Raw genomic sequence first — 24325 nt, 5'->3', positions numbered from 1 at the left:
TCCCAGTAACATCTTTATTTCAAAATAATAAATCAAAATTGCAAGTAAAATGAGAAAACAAAAAAAATAATAGATTATTAAAGTCAGAAAACTGACATGATAAACAATTACAACATTATGACATCAAATCTTCCAGATCTGGTATTGCTAATTAAATAATAATATTTACACATATTCATAAAATGAAATTCAATCGTAGCAGCTTCTAGCTCAAGGTGTCATCTTAAGGAAATCTTACTTAGGAAATTGAAAATTTCATCAAGTTTGGGATTTTTGATTTTGGAAACTAAGGGCACATTTATTTGGTCACAATTTAGCCAATTTGTGTTGAGGTAGTGTAAAGAAAAGAGTAATATACCACTATTTGTTTTGTACTAGATATATTTCCATGGACCTTATTGGAATCCAAAGTTACTTCCCTTTTCATGACTTTGTACAGTAACATCCACTTATTAATGACTGCTTAAGAAAACCTAGGATGGATCTTTTATCAGAATTTCTTGTACTATTTGTTTAAATTTGAATACCAATTGTCAAATAAGAAAATCAACCAGTTTGCTTTCCCTCAAGGTCAAAAACATAAATAACTCAGACTCAAATTTATATCATTGGGAATAATCTATTATGCAAGTCCAACCTTTATACTATACCTGCGATTTGTTATGCTTAAAAAGTGTAGCAAATATTTCCAAAAAGGATAAATTGTTCAAAATGCCCGTAAAAAAGAGATTTATTTAAATATTTAAATCATCCAGCTTTAAAAAACTTCTCAACATATTTTATAATTTCAGACGTTCAAAAATTTCATTCACTTGACATATAAATGTGAAAACATTATAATAGCTATAAGGTGCCAAAATTGAATATAGAATGGTTAGGGAGTAAACCAAAGTTTTTAAACTTTTAAACAAATGAACCAAATGACTTACTGGCATACAAGCATGATATGTCAATTCCATCTCATATTTGATGAAAAATAAGTAAATACATGTGTTCAAAACCATATCAGTATTTACAATGCATGGTTCACATAAAAAAGAATTTTTCTATATGGTTAATTTCTGTACTGTATTCATCAGTATTTAAAATGGTTCACAAAATACACATTTTCTACATGGTTTATTTTTGTACTGTATTGAATCAGTATTTAGAATGTACATTTATGGTTCGTATAATAGGAGTTTACTACATTGTTGAATTTCAGTACAGTACATGTAACAATCACTTTTTTCAACATACATGTATGGTTCACATAATAGAACTTTTTTTCTACATGGTTTATTTCAGTACAGTATAAAATAGTATTTAGAATGTACATGTGTTCTTTAGTGGTGGATCCAGCCATTTGAAAAATGGGGGGTTCCCAACCCAGGACAAAAGGAGGATTCCGACTATATGTCCCATTCAAATGCATTGATCGTAAAAAAAAAGGAGGGTTCCAACTCCCGGAACCCTCCCCCTGATCCCCCACAGTGTTCATGGTATGTTTAATCCTATACTTTGACTGTTATATGTGAACCAAACCAAAGTAAAACTTTTGTATTCATATGGTTAATTTTCACTGACCAGTCAAATGTAGGGTTCAAATACTTAAATAAGATGGAACAACAAAAAAATGTTTTCAATATGTCACAAAAAACAATAAGCTCACTAACAAGTTGTAAATAATCTCTAATAAAAATGTATACATATAGAGGGATTTCATTTTTGGCTGCATTTATATGTAGCGGATTTCCTTTAAAACACTTGACAATGTTCAAACTTTTCAAAACTTTTTTTGAAATTTAGAAAAATGAAATATTCAAAATGACAATTTTCCATTTGTAAAAATTAAACTAATATTTCTGTTTTTATTTCTCTCAGTGAGTATTTCCATTTGTCAATTACAGGCTTGCAAAATACACATAAGCTGGACATTTTTATGTATTATATTTGAAAATTTCTGCATTTAACTTTTTTTTTGCCAGTGTAATACATATAAGCTGAATGCAGCATAAATCAAGTCCAAGTGTAAAAATTAACTAATGAATAAAAAAATCATCACAACGATCATTTAAATGCTTATAATATATCTAAATAAGTAAAAAATCTACAAGAAAACAACCAGTTTTTTGTATATAAAATGTTCTTGAAAAAAATTAATCTTCAAATTCACATGATAATAAATGATTATGAAACACAAACATTTGTTATGTCACTTATGTGTGAGTATTTTTTACAGACAAAGAATTAATGGGGGTCTGGATGGAGTTTACGGGAAAGAGATTCAGGGGCATACAACAGAGAATAATGGGCATTAGATAGAAAAAGAATGGGGATATAAAAATAAAAGAGAACTATGACGCAGAAATAGAAAAAAAATGGACTAAAAGAGTAAAAGAATAACAGGAGATGGCCTAAATAGCAAAAGGATACAGAAATGAAAACCCCTAAACCAGACCCTCATTTTTCGTCATAAATCAAACCAATAATAGGGGGTCCCATTGGGGAGTTCCGATCCCAGATCTCGCTTACTGTTTTGTTAGATTCCCGTATCCTGCTTACACTATGTACGTAAGCAATTCTCATTTTTTTTTGTCTTTTCCCAAGTCCCACAAGACCTCATTTCCCATTTTCACACCACAATAATTTGACTTTCACGTGTCACGCTTACAAAAAATCGGCAATCCTGGGTCACGCTTAGACCCCAATGAGACCCACATAATAGAAATGCAACATTTTTTCAAGGTTTCTTTCACATCTACTAAAAATAAAGTAATTAAAGAAGAATTTGGGTTAAAAACACCCAGATCAAAGAATTTGTGGTGAAGAGATTTTATTTCCTCTAAAAAATAAATGACTAGAATAAAATGCAGTGTAAATGTATATATACATCATCAACAATATAAAACAATTATCTAATAAAATATTAAAGCTAAAAATAAACAGGATTGAAATAACGCATTAACATAAGTAAAATTTAGAAATAACTCCTATAGTCATGTACAAATCCATATTCAAATGTCATATTCAAATCTAGTGATTTTAAATAGTAGAAAAATTAGATAGAAACTTTAAAAATCTCTCATACCTTTTTTTGTTATTTCTCACAAATCAAACAGAAGAGACCCATTATTAACCCTTGACCCTTGTATCAAAATAAAACCTACATTATGAACTTTAATGGAATAAAGATATAGAACTTATATCTAACATCATTGAAAAAAAGATGACTAAGAATAACTGCTTAAACTAAACCTTCTATACTTCCAAATCTTTTTCGCTTTTAATTTGAACATGTAGGATTTTAAAAGAATAAATATAAATAGATATTTTTAAAAAATGATGCAGATTTTTGGAAATTCCTTTATCGACAGAAAAAAGAACAATATAATTTTTAATAAATATCTTAAATTGTAACGACGGACTGAATTGACAGTTCTCTTTTTAATATTGTTTAATAAAATTCTATTCCTTTAGACATGGATGATATGGACGAGGTATGATAAACAAAAAATGTTTAATATTTTATAAAATGTAAATCTTTTGACATAAAACATGATATAATATAAGCACATTGTATAATACACCACAAATATTAACCTCACAATTTAACACAACACATATTCTACAAATAAATTTCTGTTCAATTATTTCAACATATAATTTTAATTATGCAAATGTACTTATCTACATAAATTCACTTTAAAAGTGACCTTTTCTACGTGTACACTACACATAAAAGTGTCATGAATATATTTATACAATTGTAATAAAAAATAACATTAAGCACTTTTCAATCGAGATGTACAATTACAACCTATTAACCTTAACCACTTTTGAGTAATTTTCAAAAGAATCATACATTTAAAAAAAATCTGCCCAAAAAATTCTTTAAATTTCCTTCATTTTGATTTTTTTTAAAACAAGAATCAAAGTAAAAATGAAATATGGGAGATAACTCAGTACTTGTAAAAAATCTTCCCAAAAAACACTTACAACACCTTTAAGTTATTCTATTTTATACAATATTTTCTGCTTTGTATTTAACATTTGGAAAAAATAGGGTCAGTTTGTTCAACACTATTTAATAATTTCATTTGATGACATGGACAAACATCTATGACGTATCATAGTTTTAACTACTTTCACAGACAACAGATGGCGCAGATCTGAGTTGAAGGATATAAAACTTTAAATAGGTGATATGTTTTTCAGATTTAGTATAATTTTTATTTTTTTAAAGCATTCATGTCAGAGTTCTTAAGATCTGTGTTTGTGAGAAGCTTTAAACATGTTATTGATAATCGTTGAAAAAAATCACACGAGAAATTTTCTTAAAGTGTTATGTCCCTTAACTGGGGTCTACTCCCTTAGGTAGTCTTGAAAAACTTTATTATACAGCTCAGGGTTGGTTATAAATAATGAAAGATCAACCTTAAACAAAAAGTAAAACATCACAAATTAGAAATGAACATCTATTGTGCTGCTTTCAAATATAAGGATAAAATGTTACAAATTTTTAACACCATCTTACAACATACATACTGGCAGGATTATTGCACAACAAAAAATTTCAAAGATAAAAAAATTAACAAAAATTATTCATGTTTTGTAATTGGTTTCTATAACTATAAAAGTTGTGTCCCTTGTTTTTTTTTACAGACACCCAAGTGTTTTAAACAATAGTGATACATACAATCTTGGTACTTGACTGATTTGTAATTATTAAAAACACACTTGGCAAAGTAACTTCAATGCCCATGTCATGAAAAAAGGACTATCATAAACAATCTTCTTATTTTTATCTTAAAATATTAATGCACCAGCTGTTTGACTATGATGATGGAAGTTTTTAATGACCTTGACTGGCCATACGGCCCTCACACGGTCATTTTGTTTTTGACTGTGTGAAATTTGTCTTTAAAATATAAATTTCTTTTTTTTATTGCAAAAGAATTTTGAAAGTACAAATAGGTTGTTTTATTACAAAACCATCTATAATTTTCATAAGGTGATCCTGCATCTTCTTATATGACAGGCAACAATTTTCATCATGATTCTATAATTACAATCATAACGCTAATTTTACAAACAGAAATGTTCCGATGAAATGTAAATACCTGATTAAAACTTCTAGTTGAATCAACATTAAAAAAAAAACCAGAATATCATTCCAAGTAATGAAATTTAGTAGGATTCTTCAGTTATAACAATTTAAACTTCAGAACCCACAACATTGATATAAATTAACTTATAATTTCAATAATAAGAAAACTTATGAAAATTATTCTTTAAGATTTTTTTCCTCCACATAGTCATATAGTTGTATTGTCATTTTAATAAAGAATTACAATCAATCTGAAAATGAAATTATTGGTCAACATGAGCCAACTCAGCTGACATTGGGGCATAATTTATTCATAGCATCTGTGAATTGTTGACCGTTAAAACTAAAAAACTAACCTCAAAAAAACAAATCCGTATTCTGGTAAATCAAAATTGCCATAACACTCTAAAAAAAATCACTGTACATTAAGAGTATTTGATCAAATATATTTGAAACATTACGATGCACATGTAATAATTATTCAATTCAATTCCTACAGCATTTACATGTAAAAATACAATTATTTATATATATGAGTGAAAACAGACTGCATATATTGTTCATTCAAGTTAATTGTAAAAATACAATTTGTCATTCTATAAAGTTTGTACATTTAATTCTGTTTCAGCAACTTCAATCAGTCTGATGTGAAATAGTTGTTTCACAATAATATTGAAACAAATGATTTTAGAAAAACAGGACAAACATTCAAAATTCCCAACTTAACAGCTCGGGCAAGTGATCAGACTATTTCCCGACCTCTATTTTGTGGGCTAGTGTTTTCATAATTGGGCGGAATACAAGTTTCGTGATAGCTAGGAGGTCTTTCTTTGCTACAATCTTCCTCAACAGGTGGCGCTGTGGGCTGTGGCTGATTCCAGACACGGTGACTGGGATCTTCATCTGTCAACATTTTGTCTGTAACTTGAACAGGCTCTGATGGCACATGACCATCACATGTTTCCTGAACAGCATGGTAAACAGCACTTCCTGTTGAAAGTGAAAGTAGACATAATTAAGACAAAGTTGATGGCACATGTTTTAAAAGACATCATGATAAACAGCTTCATAGCTTGCTGATTAGTGTGATCCAAGTTTCCATGTTGAAGGTCATACTTTGACCTTTAATTGTTAACTTTGTATACATTTGGATGGAGAGTTGTATCAATGACACTCATAACACATCTTCTTATTTATACTTGTCAGATTATCTCTAATTCTATATAATGGTCTGACTGGTACCCTTACCTTGTGAGATACTCCTAGGTAAGCTGTTGGCACTTTGGTGAGAGAGGATAGCCTGCCTTTTGATGTACCAGACCAGGAACATGATGAACATTGCCATACAGATGATCACACAACTCAAGATGGCTCCAATAAGAATCAATGTGTTCTGGTCTGGACCACTGGATTCTTTCTCTGAAACTTAGAAAAATCAAAGTTTAATTTCTTATTAGTATCAATGTGTTCTGATCCATACCACTGGTTCCTTTTAGTACCAATGTGTTCTGATCACTGTTTTTGGTGGGGTTCATTAATACCAATGTGTTCTGACCACTGTTTTTTTGGAGGGTTTATTAGTACCAATGTGTTCTGACCAATGTTTTTTTTTTTGGGGGGGGGGGGGGGGGGGGTTCATTAGTACCAATGTGTTCTGATCCATACCTATGTGTTCTGATCCATATCAATATGTTCTGATCCATATCAATGTGTTCTGATCCATATCAATGTGTTCTGATCCATATCAATATGTTCTGATCCATACCCATGTGTTCTGATCCATATCAATGTGTTCTGCTCCATACCAATGTGATCTGCTTCGTACCAATGTGCTCTGCTCCGTACCAATGTGTTCTGCTCTGTACCAATGTGTTCTGATCCATATCAATGTGTTCTGATCTATATCAATGTGCTCTGATCCATATCAATGTGATATGCTCCGTACAAATGTACTCTGCTCCGTACCAATGTGATCTGCTCTGTACTAATGTGTTCTGATCCATATCAATATGTTCTGATCCATATCAATATGTTCTGATCCATATCAATATGTTCTGATCCATATCAGTATGTTCTGATCCAAACCAATGTGTTCTGATCCATATCAATTTGATCTGCTCCGTATCAATGTGCTCTGCTCCGTACCAATGTGTTCTGCTCTGTACAAATGTGTTCTGATCCATATCAATATGTTCTGAGCCATACCAATATGTTCTGATTAATACCAATGTGTTCTGATCCCAACCAATGCGTTCTGGTCCATATCAATGTGTTCTGATCCATATCAATATGTTCTGATCCATATCAATATGTTCTGATCCATATCAATATGTTCTGATCCATACCAATTTGTTCTGATCCATACCAATGTGTTCTGATCCATATCAATGTGTTCTGATCCCTACCAATGCGTTCTGATCCATATCAATGTGTTCTGATCCATATCAATGTGTTCTGATCCATACCAATGTGTTCTGATCCATACCAATGTGTTCTGATCCATACCAATGTGTTCTGATCCATACCAATGTGTTCTGATCCATATCAATGTGTTCTGATCCATATCAATATGTTCTTATCCATACCAATGTGTTATGATTCATGCCACTGATCCATATCAATATGTTCTGATCCATATCAATATGTTCTTATCCATACCAATGTGTTATGATTCATGCCACTGATCCATACCAATGTGTTCTGATCCATACCCCAATGTGTTCTGATCCATACCCCAATGTGCTCTGATCCATATCAATGTGTTCTGATCCATATCAATATGTTCTGATACATATCAATGTGTTCTGATCCATATCAATATGTTCTGATACATATCAATGTGATCGGATCCATACCAATGTGTTCTGATCCAAACCAATGTGTTCTGATCCATATCAATGTGTTCTGGTCCATACCAATGTGTTCTGATCCATACCAATGTGCTCTGATCCATATCAATGTGTTCTGATCCATATCAATATGTTCTGATCCATATCAATGTGTTCTGATCCATATCAATATGTTCTGATACATATCAATGTGTTCTGATCCATATCAATATGTTCTGATACATATCAATGTGATCTGATCCATACCAATGTGTTCTGATCCAAACCAATGTGTTCTGATCCATACCAATGTGTTCTGATCCATATCAATGTGTTCTGATCCATATCAATATGTTCTGATCCATATCAATGTGTTCTGATCCATACCAATGAGTTCTGATCTGTATCAATGTGTTCTGATCCATATCAATATGTTCTGATCCATATCAATGTGTTCTGATCCATATCAATGTGTTCTGATCCATATCATCAATGTGTTCTGATCCCTATCAATGTGTTCTGATCCATATCATCAATGTGTTCTGATCCCTATCAATGTGTTCTGATCCATACCAATGTTTTTTGTGGGGTTCATTCGTTCAGTCTTTAGTTTTGTGTTTTGTTTAATGCTGTATTTTTTGGTCTGTTCCCAATGTTTTGGTCTGTTCCCAATGTTTTGGTTTGGCAATGATAAAATTCAAATTGAGAAAGGAAATGGGGAATGTGTCAAAGCGACAAAAAAACGACCATAGAGCAGACAATAGCGGAAGGCCACATGTAAGGAGAAACTCCCGCACTCTGAGGGGTCTTTCAGCTGGCCCCTTAAAAAATATGTATACTAGATCAGTGATAATGGACGTCATAATTAACTCCAAATTATAAATAATAGTTTGTTTTCACCTATTAGTTTGTATATGTATATCCATCTTTCAGCATTCTTTTACTGTTTTTGTGTAGTGTATATTAAAATTTTATTTAGCTTTTTCTTTTTCATATAGTACTGTCTGTCTTTTTTAACCCTTTGTTATTGATAGCCCCTATTTTATACAAAGCAGTATAAATTAACGTAACAGACACCTATCATATCTGTTGCCAGGTGGGTTTCGGGGGTTCAGACTAACCCTCCCTTGAAAACAAATAATAACTGTTAAAGTCAACGTTCTGTTCGAATTGTGTCTGTTAAAGTCAAGTTTTTGAGGCCTGCCTATTACCCTTAATATACAAATGTATATGCATTTGAATATTGCTGTTTGGTGATAAATATTTATCTATCTATCAACTCTTTTTAAGTATCACACACATAAGAAAAAGCAGGATCTTGGACTATAAGCACATTCAAGATAAAATTGCCTCACTGAAGAAATTGAATTTTGGTTCTGAATATTCAGACATGGCCCATATAATTTTTAGAGTTTGCGAACAATGCTGAAAATTCCCCATGGCAAGAAAAAACCTTTCCCTTCAAATTAGAAAAATAGGTTACGGTTAATTAAGAAATTATTGAGATGTTTTTATTATTGCCAAAAAAAGTTAATGGGTTATAATTGCAATAATTTAAACTTGCATTTTCGAAATTTTGTATATGATTACAAAGGATTTTTCTCATTCATTGTAAAATTTAAAATTTAGTCCAAAATGATAAAATCTCAATAATAAATGCACATAAGCAATTTTTGAAATTACAGTAAACAGTTCACAAAATCTCAATAATTAATTTAATACACACAAACAAATTTTGAATTTACAGTAAACAGTACACAAAATTTCTATAGACCATTCCATTTCACTCCAGAAACACCACAACTACATACCTTTAAATGGGACAGCAGCAGTCTGTGTTGTAGAGCACCTTGACACAACTATGATTTCAAAGTCATATTTCCCCACCATTGTTGCCCATGTGCCAACTGTGTTCTCTAGTCTTATATTGGCCTGGTTACCAGTAGAGCACCAATCTTTTCTAGTCAGCTGGTTGTTACACTGTCCTAACTGTAAAATGAACTAATTTTTTACTTGAAATATATAAACAACATAAAATATACATTTGGTAATGTACATATATCTAAGGCTTATTGAGATGGAGCTTCAGAATTTTTGTAGGTGTAATACCACCAAATCATAGTACGTCACATCTGTTTGCATAAGAAAACTTGAAGTTACATGGTTACTAAAAGTAAAGCTATAAAAATTGGTACTTGACCTGTATTTTGAGGTAGTAAGCCTCGAGTATAAGTTTCATAACATTCAGTTGATGCAAACTTAGTTACTAAAGTTATAGAACTTAAATGAAAAATTAAGCAAAGGGCATTACTCTAGAACAGTAAAAGTGATCATGACACCATCAAAATTCAATAATAATCTGTTTATTGTGGTAATAAGCTAGCATTTCCTATAAGATTCATACCATTAACAGATAAATGTACTTACAACAGCAGGACTAGCCGACCCAAACTTCCATACTCCAGTATCGTAGATAGAAAGCCTTAGATCACATGTCTGGATCTGGTAGCTAGATATGGAGATACAGAGATTGGAACACTGAAATTTGTCATCGTTGGCGATCAGACTGATTCCACAAGCTTTCTCAAAGAATTTATCACCATTGACTGTGATGTATAGCTGATCGTTCAGCCCCAGCGAGTATTGTTGATCTTCATTACATGGTTCATTGATTACAACTGAAAGAATAAATCATTGAATATTTTTTTTATTGGTATAAATATTGATTTTGTTCATTGCATGGTTCATTGATTACAACTGAAAGAACAAATACATGTACATGTGAAATATTGTGGGCTGATCTGATGAGTCAAGTCTTCATTTGATAAATAGAGAATATCATATGGCTTTTTCAATATCGCATCCGTATCGACCAGAGACACCAATATAATCACAAGAGCTCTGCTCGAGGGATTATATTGGTTGAGGGTTGATACGGTGTGTGATATTGAAAAAGTCATATAATATACACTTTATTATATACATATACCTCAAGTAGATGTTTTTATGTGACATGACGTCATACAGATTATAGGTTTGACATGACATCATACAGATTATAGGTTTGACATGACATCATACAGATTATAGGTTTGACATGACATCATATAGATAAGGGATTTGAAAGCCTTTGCAACAGTGACTGCAATCGATGACGTGACGTCATACAGATTAAAGGTGTGATAAAGCTTTTGTACCCGTGCTGATATCGATATCATCACGGGTGGCTGATACAGCACGCTTGCCAATGATTGTATTACACATATCATTTATCTGTATTCACTACTAAGTATATAATAAATTTTGATACTGTCTTGTGCTGTTTAACCACTGTCCCAGTTTAGGGTAGGTTCAGCATGATTTTTGTTTGCTATTTAAGGTGGTACCTAACACTACAGGGAGATAACTCTGTAAAGTCAGCTAAACGTTTTAATTACGTTTTCTTGTAAAAGGAATATTAAGCTTCTTTCTTTTCTTCTTTTCTTCGTAAATTCCTCTGCAACGGAGCACCCGAGTCACACGGTAGTAAATAAATAGTTCTTATATTTTTATGTAAAAAGAGTAGTAGGTGAAGGGATATATTTACAGGCCATTATTTATCTTTTTATTAGAATTTAAAACACTAAAAAACAAAACATTTGCTATGTTAAATGAGTTTTAAATAGGATGTTGATAAGATAAAAGATTTAAAATAAATACAATTGGTGCTCAAGAATTTACAGTGATGATGTTTACATCAGTTTAAATAATAATTGCATTATTTACATGTATATGGTAACTCATAGATGTATAGCTGATTGTTGCATGGTTGATTGATGGTAACTGAAAGAACAAATACATGAAAAATATTCTCTACTGGTCTGATGAGTCTTTTTTGATGGATTTACATACTATGTAGTTTGTTCTTGTCTTGTGCTGTTACACCACTTTCAAAGGTTACGAGAGGGTTCAGCAGGCATAATTAGGATTTATTTTGTTTGTAGTTATATATATTCAATATGCTGTTGGTTCTGTAGTTTGAATAGCTTATCATTTTGTCATTTTAAGATTCATGTATAGCTTACTATACAATTAGTGTTTTGCTCATTATTGAAGGACTTACTCACTCAGCGACTTATAGTTGGTTCTCCATTGCCATTGTTCCTTTATAGTGAATAGTTGTTCATTTGCAGTCATAACACATCTCCTTATTTCGATATACATGTATATATTTTTTATGACATGTATACATTTTATGTTTTCACCTGTCATAAGTCAGGCATCTGACGTACAGTAGTTGTCGTTTGTTTATGTAATTTATATGTGTTTCTTGTTTCTCGTTTTTTATATAGATTAGACCGTTGGTTTTTCCGTTTTAATGGCTTTACACTAGTAATTTTGAGGCCCTTTAAATAGCTTGTTGTTTGGTGTGAGACAAGGCTCCGTGTTGAAGGCCGTACATTGACCTTTACATATCATGCTATAATGGTTTACTTTTATAAATTGTTATTTGGATGGAGAGTTGTCTTATTTGCACTCACACCATATCTTCCTATATCTATATATTGATAATTTGATTGTTGTTTGCTTCGAGTCCAATGGTAAACTCTTCACAATTTGTTTTTACAATGAGTCAAGTTGTCATGATATAACATATGAGTTTATATGGTATAGAATATATATGTTACTTTAAATTAGAGTCATTACCTGACTTCTGAAAAGCTAGACAAGAAATAATCTGTGCCACAATCAAAATGAGTACTTCTGTCTCCATGGTAACAACACTGAAAACAACAAAATAATGATTAGTAAATAATATCTCAAATTTTTCATAAAAAAAGGTTGAACATACTACATGTACTAAGGGGTCACTTAAAACTCACAAGCGCATAGAACTTCATAGCAAAATAACTAAAGACAACAATAAGATAGTGTTTAATCTAGAACTTAAAGGCATGGTATTTTTTTGTTAGTCTGCTCTTTGAGCAGGGTGTTGCCTCTTTGACCTATTCCCCATTTCCATTGTCAGTTTTATTCAAAGAGACGACAACCGAACAAAACGGCCAAAATAACTGTTCCTATTTGGTCCATATACCCCGATTCATATTCTTGTTGTATACTGGTTGTTGGGTGACTGAACCCAGGGTAAACAGACTTTGATGGACATGATGGATATTTTCTTATATCAAAGGTTTGTGGTTTTCTCCTGGTACTCCAGCTTCCTCCACCTATAAAAACTTGCCGCCATGAAATAGCCTAAATGCAGCGTGTTAAAGTAATGTTAAGATATCATAATTCAATCAATCAAGGAAAACTATGAAAAGTGATAACATACATGTACTAATATATGGTGATCTTCTAGGGGGGGGGGGGGGGGGGGGGCAGAACCTTTTTATGGATGTCGAGATCAAGCTTGGGTATTTGGAATTTAAGGTTTGATCAGTTCCGTGATCCAGGAATTCTTTTCTTAAATTTCGGGATGTCTTGATTTAAATATTTTATGGGGTCCGGTCCGCTTAAGTAGAGGTATAGAAAGAGACAGCAAAAAAAGGTTTTTTGCATCAGTAGAAAATCGGATAAAAGAAAAATTGTTTAAATTCGGGACCAGCTATATTAAATCACAGTCGCTTGAATTTTAGTGATATATGTATGACAAAAAAATAAAAAAATACTGTTATATATATGTATAATATTTTTCATACATATGGGCGTTTTTCAATAAAATCGTAACTTTCAGACCTAAAAAAATGGAAAATCAACTTGTCTAAAATTTAATTTCAAGAGTTATTTTGAATACCTCTATAATAGACCTGTTTGTAAACAAAAAGTGCAATCTTAAATATTCTTTAAAATGATATTATTTTCATAATTTGTGTACTGTTTCGTAGGGGACTTTTGTCCCCTACGAAACTTCTTCTAAACACACATATTTTTTAATGTTTCCGATAGACATTCCAGTTTGTTTACGTTAAATACTAGACAAATATCATTTTTTTCTGGATTGGAAAACCAGTTTTATCGATAAAGATTAGACAGTACTTCACACATGAAGGTTCAACTCCTGTTACGTAGTGGACATTTTGATGCGTTTCGTAGTGGACAAAAAGTTTCGTAGTTGACATCAACCCTAAAAATTACATGAAACTAACCATGCTAACCCTTGTTATTTGTTTTGCACGAATATAATTGAAAAAAGATTAAACCAAATGCTCCGCAGGGCGTAGCTTTATACGACTGCAGGGGTTGAACCCTGAACGATTGGGGCAAGTATGGACACAACATTCAAGCTGGATTCAGCTTTAAATTTGGATTGTGATTAAATAGTTGACACAGCATAGGTTTCTGACACAGAATGAATGTGTTCTAATGAACTTAAAATTTTTGTTTTCTCTTACAGCAATTTATTATGCTGTTGAATATTAATCCTCTTAAAAAAATGTTTGAAGAAATTTTCTTTTTATTTATGAAATTTCAAATGAGAAAATTGAACCCAATTTTTTTAATCACATCCCCCTTTCCCTTATTCCAAAACTAATCTCAATTAAAATTTCTAATGGAGTTTGCAACAATAACTAATCATTTAAATACATCATAAAATATTAAGATGTAAAAAAACTGCTTGTTATCACTGAATGGTAAAGATTATTTTAATTTATCAGTTGGTAGTAAAAAGTGAATATACATTGTATATTGTATATAACAAAGATTTAAGTTGATTCTGGACAAAGAAAGATAACTCCAATTAAAAAAAAATCTTGCTATTGCACAATATTGTGCAATTAGATATTTCTTGCTTACTATTCTGGACAAAGAAAGATAACTCTAATTAAAAAAAAAATTGCTATTTCACAATATTGTGTAATTAGATATTTCTTGCCATTGTGCAATACTGTGCAATTGAAAAGACTTGCTATTGCACAATATTTAATATAATAATTTTAGATCCTGATTTGGACCAACTTGAAAACTGGGCCCATAATCAAAAATCTAAGTACATGTTTGGATTCAGCATATCAAAGAACCCCAAGATTTCAATTTTTGTTAAAATCAAACTAAGTTTAATTTTGGACCCTTTGGACTTTAATGTTGACCAATTTGAAAACAAGACCAACCAGATGCTCCGCAGGGCGTAGCTTTATACGACCACAGAGGTTGGACCCTGAACCGTTGGGCCAAATATGGACACAACATTCAAGCTGGATTCCGCTCTAAATTTGGATTCTGATTAAATAGTTGACACAGCATAGGTTTCTGACACAGAATGAATATATTCAAATGAACTTAAAATTTTTGTTTTCTCTTAGAATTCACTATGCTGTTGAATATTAATCCTCAAAAAAAAAAATGTTTGAAGAAATTTTCTTTTTATTTATGAAATTTCAAATGAGAAAAATTGAACCCAATTTTTTAATCACATCCCCCTTTCCCTTATTCCAAAACTAATTTCAATTAAAATATTCTAATGGAGTTTGCAACAATTATAATTACTACTCATTTAAATACATCATAAAATATTAAGATGTAAAAAAACTGCTTGTAATCACTGAATGGTAAAGATTATTTAAATTTATCAGTTGGTAGTAAAAAGTGAATATACATTGTATATTGTATATAACAAAGATTTAAGTTGATTCTGGACAAAGAAAGATAACTCCAATTAAAAAAAATTCTTGCAGATATTTCTTGCTTACTATACTGGACAAAGAAAGATAACTCTTAATTAAAAAAAAAATTTGCTATTTCACAATATTGTGAAATTAGATATTTCTTGCCATTGCACAATACTGTGCAATTGAAAAGACTTGCTATTGCACAATACTTAATATAATAATTTTAGATCCTGATTTGGACCAACTTGAAAACTGGGCCCATAATAAAAAATCTAAGTACATGTTTATATTCAGCATATCAAAGAGGCCCAAGAATTTAATTTTTGTTAAAATCAAACTTAGTTTAATTTTGGACCCTTTGCACTTTAACTTAGACCAATTTTAAAACTGGACCAAAAATTAAGAATCTACATACACAGTTAGATTTGGCATATCAAAGAACCCCAATTATTCAATTTTTGATGAATCAAACAATGTTTAATTTTGGACCCCGATTTGGGCCAACTTGAAAACTGGGCCAATAATCAAAAATCTAAGTACATTTTTAGATTCAGCATTTCAAAGAACCCCAAGGTTTCAATTTTTGTTTAAATCAAACTAAGTTTAATTTTGGACCCTTTGGACCTTAATGTAGACCAATTTGAAAACGGGACCAAAAATTGAGAATCTACATACACAGTTAGATTCGGCATATTAAAGAACCCCAATTATTCAATTTTGATGAAATCAAACAAAGTTTAATTTTGGACCCTTTGGGCCCCTTTTTCCTTACCTGTTGGGACCAAAACTCCCAAAATCAATACCAACCTTCCTTTTATAGTCATAAACCTTGTGTTTAAATTTCATAGATTTCTATTTACTTATACTAACGCTATGGTGCCAAAACCAAGAAAAATGCTTATTTGGGTCCCTTTTTGGCCCCTAATCCCTAAACTGTTGGGACCGAAACTCCCAAAATCAAGACCAACCTTCCTTTTGTGGTCATAAACATTGTGTTTAAATTTCATTGATTTCTATTTACTTTAACTAAAGTTATTGTGCGAAAACCAAGAATAATGCTTATTTGGGCCCTTTTTTGGCCCCTAATTCCTAAACTGTTGAAACCAAAACTCCCAAAATCAATCCCAACCTTTCTTTTGTGGTCATAAACCTTCTGTCAAAATTTCATAGATTTCTATTCACTTTTACTAAAGTTATAGTGCGAAAACCAAGAAAATGCTTATTTGGGCCCTTTTTGGCCCCTAATTCCTAAAATGTTGGGACCAAAACTACCAAAATCAATACCAGCCTTCCTTTTATGGTCATAAACCTTGTGTTAAAATTTCATAGATTTCTATTCACTTTTACTAAAGTTAGAGTGCGAAAACTAAAAGTATTCGGACGACGACGACGACAACGTGATAGCAATATACGACGAAAATTTTTTCAAAATTTGCGGTCGTATAAAAATGAAGAATCTACATACACAGTTAGATTTTGCATATGAAAGAACCCCATTTATTCAATTTTTGATGAAATCAAACAAAGTTTAATTTTGGACCCTGATTTGGACCAACTTGAAAACTGGGCCAATAATCAAGAATCTAAGTACATTTTTAGATTCAGCATATCAAAGAACCCAACCGATTCATTTTTTGTCAAAATCAAACTTAGTTTAATTTTGGACCCTTTGGACCTTAATGTAGACAAATTTGAAAACAGGACCAAAAGTTAAGAATCTACATACACAGTTAGATTAGGCATATCAAAGAACCCCAATTATTCAATTTTGATGAAATCAAACAAAGTTTAATTTTGGACCCTTTGGGCCCCTTATTCCTAAACTGTTGGGACCAAAACTCCGAAAATCAATACCAACCTTCCTTTTATGGTCATAAACCTTGTGTTTAAATTTCATAGATTTCTATTTACTTATACTAACGTTATGGTGCGAAAACCAAGAAAAATGCTTTTTTGGTCCCTTTTTGGCCCCTAATTCCTAAACTGTTGGGACCTAAACTCCCAAAATCAATACCAACCTTCCTTTTGTGGTCATAAACATTGTGTTTAAATTTCATTGATTTCTATTTACTTAAACTAAAGTTATCGTGCGAAAACCAAGAATAATGCTTATTTGGGCCCTTTTTTGGCCCCTTATTCCTAAAATGTTGAAACCAAAACTCCCAAAATCAATCCCAACCTTTCTTTTGTCGTCATAAACCTTGTGTCAAAATTCCATAGATTTCTATTAACTTAAACTACAGTTATAGTGCGAAAACCAAGAAAATGCTTATTTGGGCCCTTTTTGGCCCCTAATTCCTAAAATGTTGGGACCAAAACTCTCAAAACCAATACCAACCTTTCTTTTGTGGTCATAAACCTTGTGTTAAAATTTCATAGATTTCTATTCTTTTTTACCAAAGTTAGAGTGCGAAAACTAAAAGTATTCGGACGCCGACGACAACGACGCCAACGTGATAGCAATATACGACGAAAATTTTTTCAAATTTTGCGGTCGTATAAAAAAGATTGCATGGTAGTGGTAGTGTCCACTACGAAACGTTTTTCTCCCATACTTGTTTCGTAGGGGACCGTTTCGTAAGGGACGTATTCACATGTTTATTTTTTTCCCACAATCCCTATATTGCAATAGTAACAAGACTGATTGTATTCATCAAAGCATTTAAAAGCTGTACACTGATATTTTTTTCATAATTTTAAAAACAGAAACTGAAGGAGATTTCGTAGTGGACATAATCAAAAATACGGTATCACTCTGGTCCATTTGATGTGCTCAATTTTTCTTACCAACAATTTAATTGCCGTTATAAAAGCATCACTTCTTTTGTAAGACCCTAATGTTTATATCTTGTGCAAACAAAAATTACATTGATTTTATAAAACTATTTATTTTGCAAATTTTAATGACTTTGTTTCGTAGTGGACATTTTGTTAGGGACACACCTTCTGAAACTAAAATACCTATATTGAAAGCTGTTTATTAAAATATCTTGGCTCTGAACATACTTTTGAATTATTACAGAACTTATGTATAGTAAAAAAAACATTTATTTCTTCATTTTATTACAATATTTTAGAGTATGAATGTTGAACAAGCAGTCTTGGGACATGCCATTTTGGTTGTTTTGGACCATTCAGGAGTTAATATCTTATCAATCCCTAAAAAAAATAAACTGTTTCTTTGCTTTAAAATGTTAAAACTAATTCAATGTACTGACTGCACAAAAAATTACTTTCAAAGATCAAACACATTTTTTTAAAATGGCTGGGACAAGAAAATACGTTTTTATTGAAAAACGCCCATATATCACTAAAATTCAAGCGACTGTGATTAAATATAAGAATTATAGTTATCCCGTACCATTGTAAACTCGTACCAATGTCAACTCATACCACTTTACAAAAACTTGTACCAATGCAAACTCATACCACTGCTAACTCGTACCAACTTATTTAAATGGTGTTTAATGATGTATGTAATTTACTTTCACTCAATACCTCTCAATTCTGTAAAATGTATATAATTTGAAAGTACAATGACCAATTTGTAGCTAATGTTCCCTGTCTATTGGATAGAAAATACCGTGGCAGATTTGCATTGTTGTCTCCTTTGACTTTTTTTTTTTTTAACTTTTACTGATTATTATCAAATCTAATTTTTAATCATTCCAAATTAATTTTTCATGAATAGATCCTAGCACTTAATCAAAATGATTTCCAAAATGAAATTCTTACTTTTTATAAATAACAAGTTACCATGAAAATGTTACCGTTTCCTGTTCCCGAATTTTCCCGCCAAAAAGCACATGGCTTTCAACAATTGTAAAATAGCATTCAATTTGTGATCATGGATTACAGCATTAATTAATTTAATTTGGATATAGATATTCAACTTAAGGTACAGTTAAAGCAATGTTTTTTTCTTTCTTCTGGATTATAACTTCTTTGAAATATCAGCTTAAAAAATAAAGCTTTTTAGAAAAACATTTGTATTTTTGTCTATAAAATCCAGTATAAAATTCAAGTAATTCAACATTAATTTTATTAAGTTTACAAAAAAAAATAACATAATATTCGTAATTTTTAATATATTTTTGATGGTACGAGTTTGCAGTGGTACGATATCCCAGTGGTACGAGTTAACTTTTTTGGTACGAGTTAACATGGTACGAGTTTCCGTTGGTACGAGTTAACTTGCTTCCAAATATAACATGTTATCATTGGGTTCTTACCAAATTGAGAAGGGTTAATGTTGTTATATCTTTATCTTTTGAAGTACTAGTTTAATATGAAATTATTGAATCAACACCTAGCAATAGTATGTCAAAGTGAGTATGTGGTCAAGTGGTTAAGACCGATGGCTACTGTGCTGAAGGTCCCGAGTTCGATTCTCACTCGGGGTGCTAAAAATATCAGTACATCAGAAGGGTAATTTTCACCCTCTCACACACATCTCTGGTACCCAGACCGGAGTTTAAACTAGATTGGGTACTTTGGGGGCCTCGGTTGGTCAAAGTTGTCCCCTACTTTGACCTGGAGATCAATCTTCTGATATCTCTCTAGTTTGTCTGTTTCCACCGAGTGGCCCGGTGGTTCTCTCCGAGTACTTCGGCTTCCTCCACCATAATAACAGACTTCCCGGTGTCCTACATGCTCCCTTGGGCGGTGTTGGGTGGGGATTGTTCTGGTGGTGGGATAATATTGTAAAGGACACATCTCCATTAATCCTTAGGGAGTGTACATGGATCCGCTGTACCCTTGCAGTCAATCAAGGGGTGCGTCTATATTGGCGGAATCTCGAGTACATTGGGGATTACAGGTGCATTGAGATACAAACAAATAATCTACCTATCTTATTGTTTACTCCCTACAACATGTACATGATGTACAAGGTAACTTGAAACATTAATTAATTAATTAATCAGACATTTCAATTACCTGTATAACACCTAATATTATAACTGACATTCAACAAAACTGCTCATTTTGATGGTAAACAAAACTAGGTCAGCATAGTGATAAACGTATCTGGTTTCCCCACAAATTAACAAATGGGACAAGGATTTTTCTTTGTCAAATGTGCGGCCGCTGTAGATAAAATAGGTTAATTTTGTGCATTCTTACCCAATAGAAACACAATTATACCATTTGCTGATATATCCTTTGATATTTGTAGGATAATTAACATGGAAATAACTAATTATTTCAAGCTCATCATCATTATCTCCTCATCAACATCTTAATCAATAATTCACGATTATTTCCCCTGGGAAAGTGTATAAATGTAACACCAAATAACGGAGAAGTAACGGCAATGTTTACGGAAACTTAAAAGGAAAATAGTGAAATGAAAGTTTTAAAAATGATCCAAGCAATACTCTGACTGATGATCTCTTATATGTATGTCTTGAAAAATAAAAAAAAGCATTGATGATGATTTCAATTCAGTGGTATTTCAAAATTCAGCCGGCTAGAATTCCAATAGACCATTGCGATAATGCTCGGTTTATTGTTTAAATCTACTAGAACACACCCGTAATATCGCGGGTCCGTGACTGAATTAAAGTTAAAAAAAAATGTATATAACTATGCGCAAGACTTATTTTTGTATTAGTATTGTCATCTGAGAAAGTCATGCCGATTATAAGATAGTTATCACAGTTTTCTCTGCTTTCAAATATTTCTGTTTGAACCCGTCTAACTGGAACTTATCAATTATTGGTGATATTAATTGTTTGGAAAACAAAAGGTCCTGGAATAGAGTATTTTTTTAACAGCATTGTCCTACATTAGTTATAAATAAAGTTGAATTATTTGATTCTTTGTTTTACGTCATGCCCGCTAACAAATTGAAAACTGTATCTTATTTTTAGTATTCGTATTGTTATCTTATAAAGTCTTACTGTTTGAAATACCACAATAGGTAACAATTTGACAATTTAGTGGTGTCAACCCTGTGATTATGACCTGTGTATATAGCATATCCTGAATACAACGTTTGGTGGTGCGCCTGTCAAATGCGGAACGTACAGATGAGGTAATAGGTAACAGATGAATATACTATTGGTATCGGTATCGGACTCGACCCGGAACTTCTTAATTATTGGCAATATTAATTACGTGGAAAACAAAAGGGCCTGGAGTGGTGTAATTTTTAATCTACACCTTTGTACTATATTAGTTATATATAAAGTTGAATTCTTTGATTCGTCGTTATTACGTGATGACGGCTGACAAATTGGACCTCGTAATCTTAGTATTATAGATGACTAAATTAATATATTCGAGTGAGTTTAAAATGTAGGTTGAGAAATGTATTTCTTCGAATTGTTTTGTTTGTATTACAGCCAATAAGAAAAAAAACAGTTATGAATTGTAATTCAGGATTTGTTGACCAAAACAACTTTTATAGTTCATTGCTTTAAATATTGCCGTGTCCATTTCCACTGGCCAAGTCAAGGTTATGGTTCAACTTTTTTTTTAAATTTATAACATGAGGCATTTGACTCATTTGCCTCCATTTATTTACGGCCCTGAATTAGATTGAACCAAGACTAAACAATACACACAAAACTAGCTATATTTTATCGAGCCCATGTCTGGTATATTGTCTTTTTTAGACTTTTTATAATTTGGATAAATGTTTTACATGGTAATAAATCAAATATGAGAATTTTAGTCGAATCGTTATCATAGATTCTTGTACTGAAATGACCGCTTATGTATTTCAACTTCGAGGTATAAGTCTTAAAATGAGGTGGAGGAATCCGTGTCTAATGTCTCTCTAATTTCTTGTTCTTTATTGTAAACCTAAAGGAAAACTTCCCAGAAAAGAGAAAATCGGATTATGCTACGATGATATAATGCAAAAATCAAATTGTAATGTCTGATGAACTGTGATTGGTGACGCAAGATCTGGTATGTAGTGTCGTTCAATTTGATTAAACAATGTATTATATGTTCCAGACCATATGAGTATGTGGAACGTACGCGTACGGTCTGGACCGTATACGTATACTCGTACGGTCCGACCATACGCGTACGGTCGGACCGTATAAGTATACGTTTGTGGTCCAGTACGACCATACATGTTATTGGATCATATGGGTTAAATTTAAACAAACATTTATCACAATCTTTATTTTTAGTTTTATAAATTATTATCATTACAATTAGATGGATAAAATGAACAAATAAACAATTGAAATTAAATATTTGCTAAATTGTATATCTGAATCCTATTTTGGTCTTCTCGCCCAAGGTGACACTTGCTTCCACAAGTAATGTAATATTTTTCACATTTACATGCAGTTCATTCATGTTCCTTTGCATTTGCATTTTTTTGTAAAGTTTCTAATATTCTAAAACAATTGTCCTCCAACATTATAAATAACCATATTTTTTTCTATACCTTGCGAATGTACTTCGGTCTATTCTGATTGGCAGCGGAGATAGATTTATTCAAAAGGTTTTTTTTCTCTATGTCGTTTTGGTTAATTCTTTGTTTAAGATAAACATGTGATTTTGTTTGGTCATTTTGCACCTATTCAGCATAACCATCGTAACCAAATCATATGACAAATAATTATAAATGAACTAAAATTGTATTACAACTTATTTGTTACTAACTAGTTCGGTTTACGTTTTAATTGTTCCTTGCATTTCTATCTGGTGGTCGTCAGCTATCTTTGTGAAAGACAGAATTATTTTGTATATTGAGAAAAATGAAAAATGTTATTTCAGTTGACCTTCATTAACTCGTTGTTCTTCATTCATGCAGTGAGCATGACATAGATATTTCCATTTGACCTCGCAATACTGCCCTCTGATTTGAGATGTTTTGGTTTCCCACGAACAATAACTATTTCTGGTCACATTCGCATTTATTCAGATATAAAATTGAGAATGGAAATGGGGAATGTGCCAAAGAGACAACAACCCGACCAAAGAAAAAACACAACAACAGAAGGTCATCAACAGGTCTTCAATGTAGCGGGAAATTCCCGCACCTGGAGGCGTCCTTTAGCTGGCCCCTAAACAAATATATACTAGTTCAGTGATAATGAACTCCATACTAATTTCCAAATTATACACAAGAAACCAAAATTAAAATAATACAAGACTAACAAAGGCCAGAGGCTCCTGACTTGGGACAGGCGCAAAAATGCGACGGGGTTAAAAATGTTTGTGAGATCTCAACCCCTCACCTATACCTCTAGCCATGCAATGTAGAATAGTAAACGCATACCAATACGCACATTAAAATTCAGTTCAAGAGAAGTCTGAGTCTGATGTCAGAAGATGTAACCAAAGAAAATAAAACAAAATGACAATAATACATAAATAACAACAGACTAATAGCAGTTAAATGACATGCCAGCTCCAGACTTCAATAAAACTGACTGAAAGATTATGAATTCATCATATGAACAGCAGGCACAATCCTTCCCGTTAGGGGTTTAGTATCATACCATCATCACATATATGAGAAGTACATAGCCCGTGTCATGCCAACAACTGTTTTTGAAATAAATGTGTTTAGTTCCGATGCAAAGACCCTATAAGTGAATCAATATTAACGTCAAAATATGCAATCTCTAATGACCTGACAACAGTATTGTAACTATATCCCTTCTGAATAAGTCTATACAAAGGTTTTGTTAGTTTCTGAGGTGAATACTTACACCTTTGCGCTTAACCTGAGCTGTAAATTTATGACCTTTGTCCCTTTGCTGATTATATGACACGACAGATAAACTAAATTAAAACTTTGAAGCACTTTTTGACGTACGAGCTCTAGTAAAAAGTAAAACCACAAT

At 32.0% G+C, this 24325-nt stretch overlaps 1 protein-coding gene across 1 annotated transcript; it reads right to left on the bottom strand.

The window, feature by feature from the left end:
• LOC134690738 (uncharacterized) lies at positions 1–20797 on the bottom strand. Its single transcript, XM_063550787.1, has 6 exons — positions 20631–20797; positions 12604–12680; positions 10345–10595; positions 9729–9906; positions 6338–6514; positions 1–6079 (listed from the first exon to the last, which is right to left on the bottom strand). Exons 2-6 carry the CDS (start codon positions 12668–12670, stop codon positions 5832–5834), a joined length of 921 nt encoding a protein of 306 aa, XP_063406857.1. The 5' UTR covers positions 12671–12680; positions 20631–20797; the 3' UTR covers positions 1–5831.
• Between the last annotated feature and the right edge of the window lie 3528 nt (positions 20798–24325).

Source organism: Mytilus trossulus, chromosome 11 (assembly GCF_036588685.1).
Source record: "Mytilus trossulus isolate FHL-02 chromosome 11, PNRI_Mtr1.1.1.hap1, whole genome shotgun sequence".
NCBI lineage: Eukaryota > Metazoa > Mollusca > Bivalvia > Mytilida > Mytilidae > Mytilus > Mytilus trossulus.
Note: the sequence above shows the minus strand (reverse complement) of the source record. Positions and strands in the feature narration are given on the sequence as shown.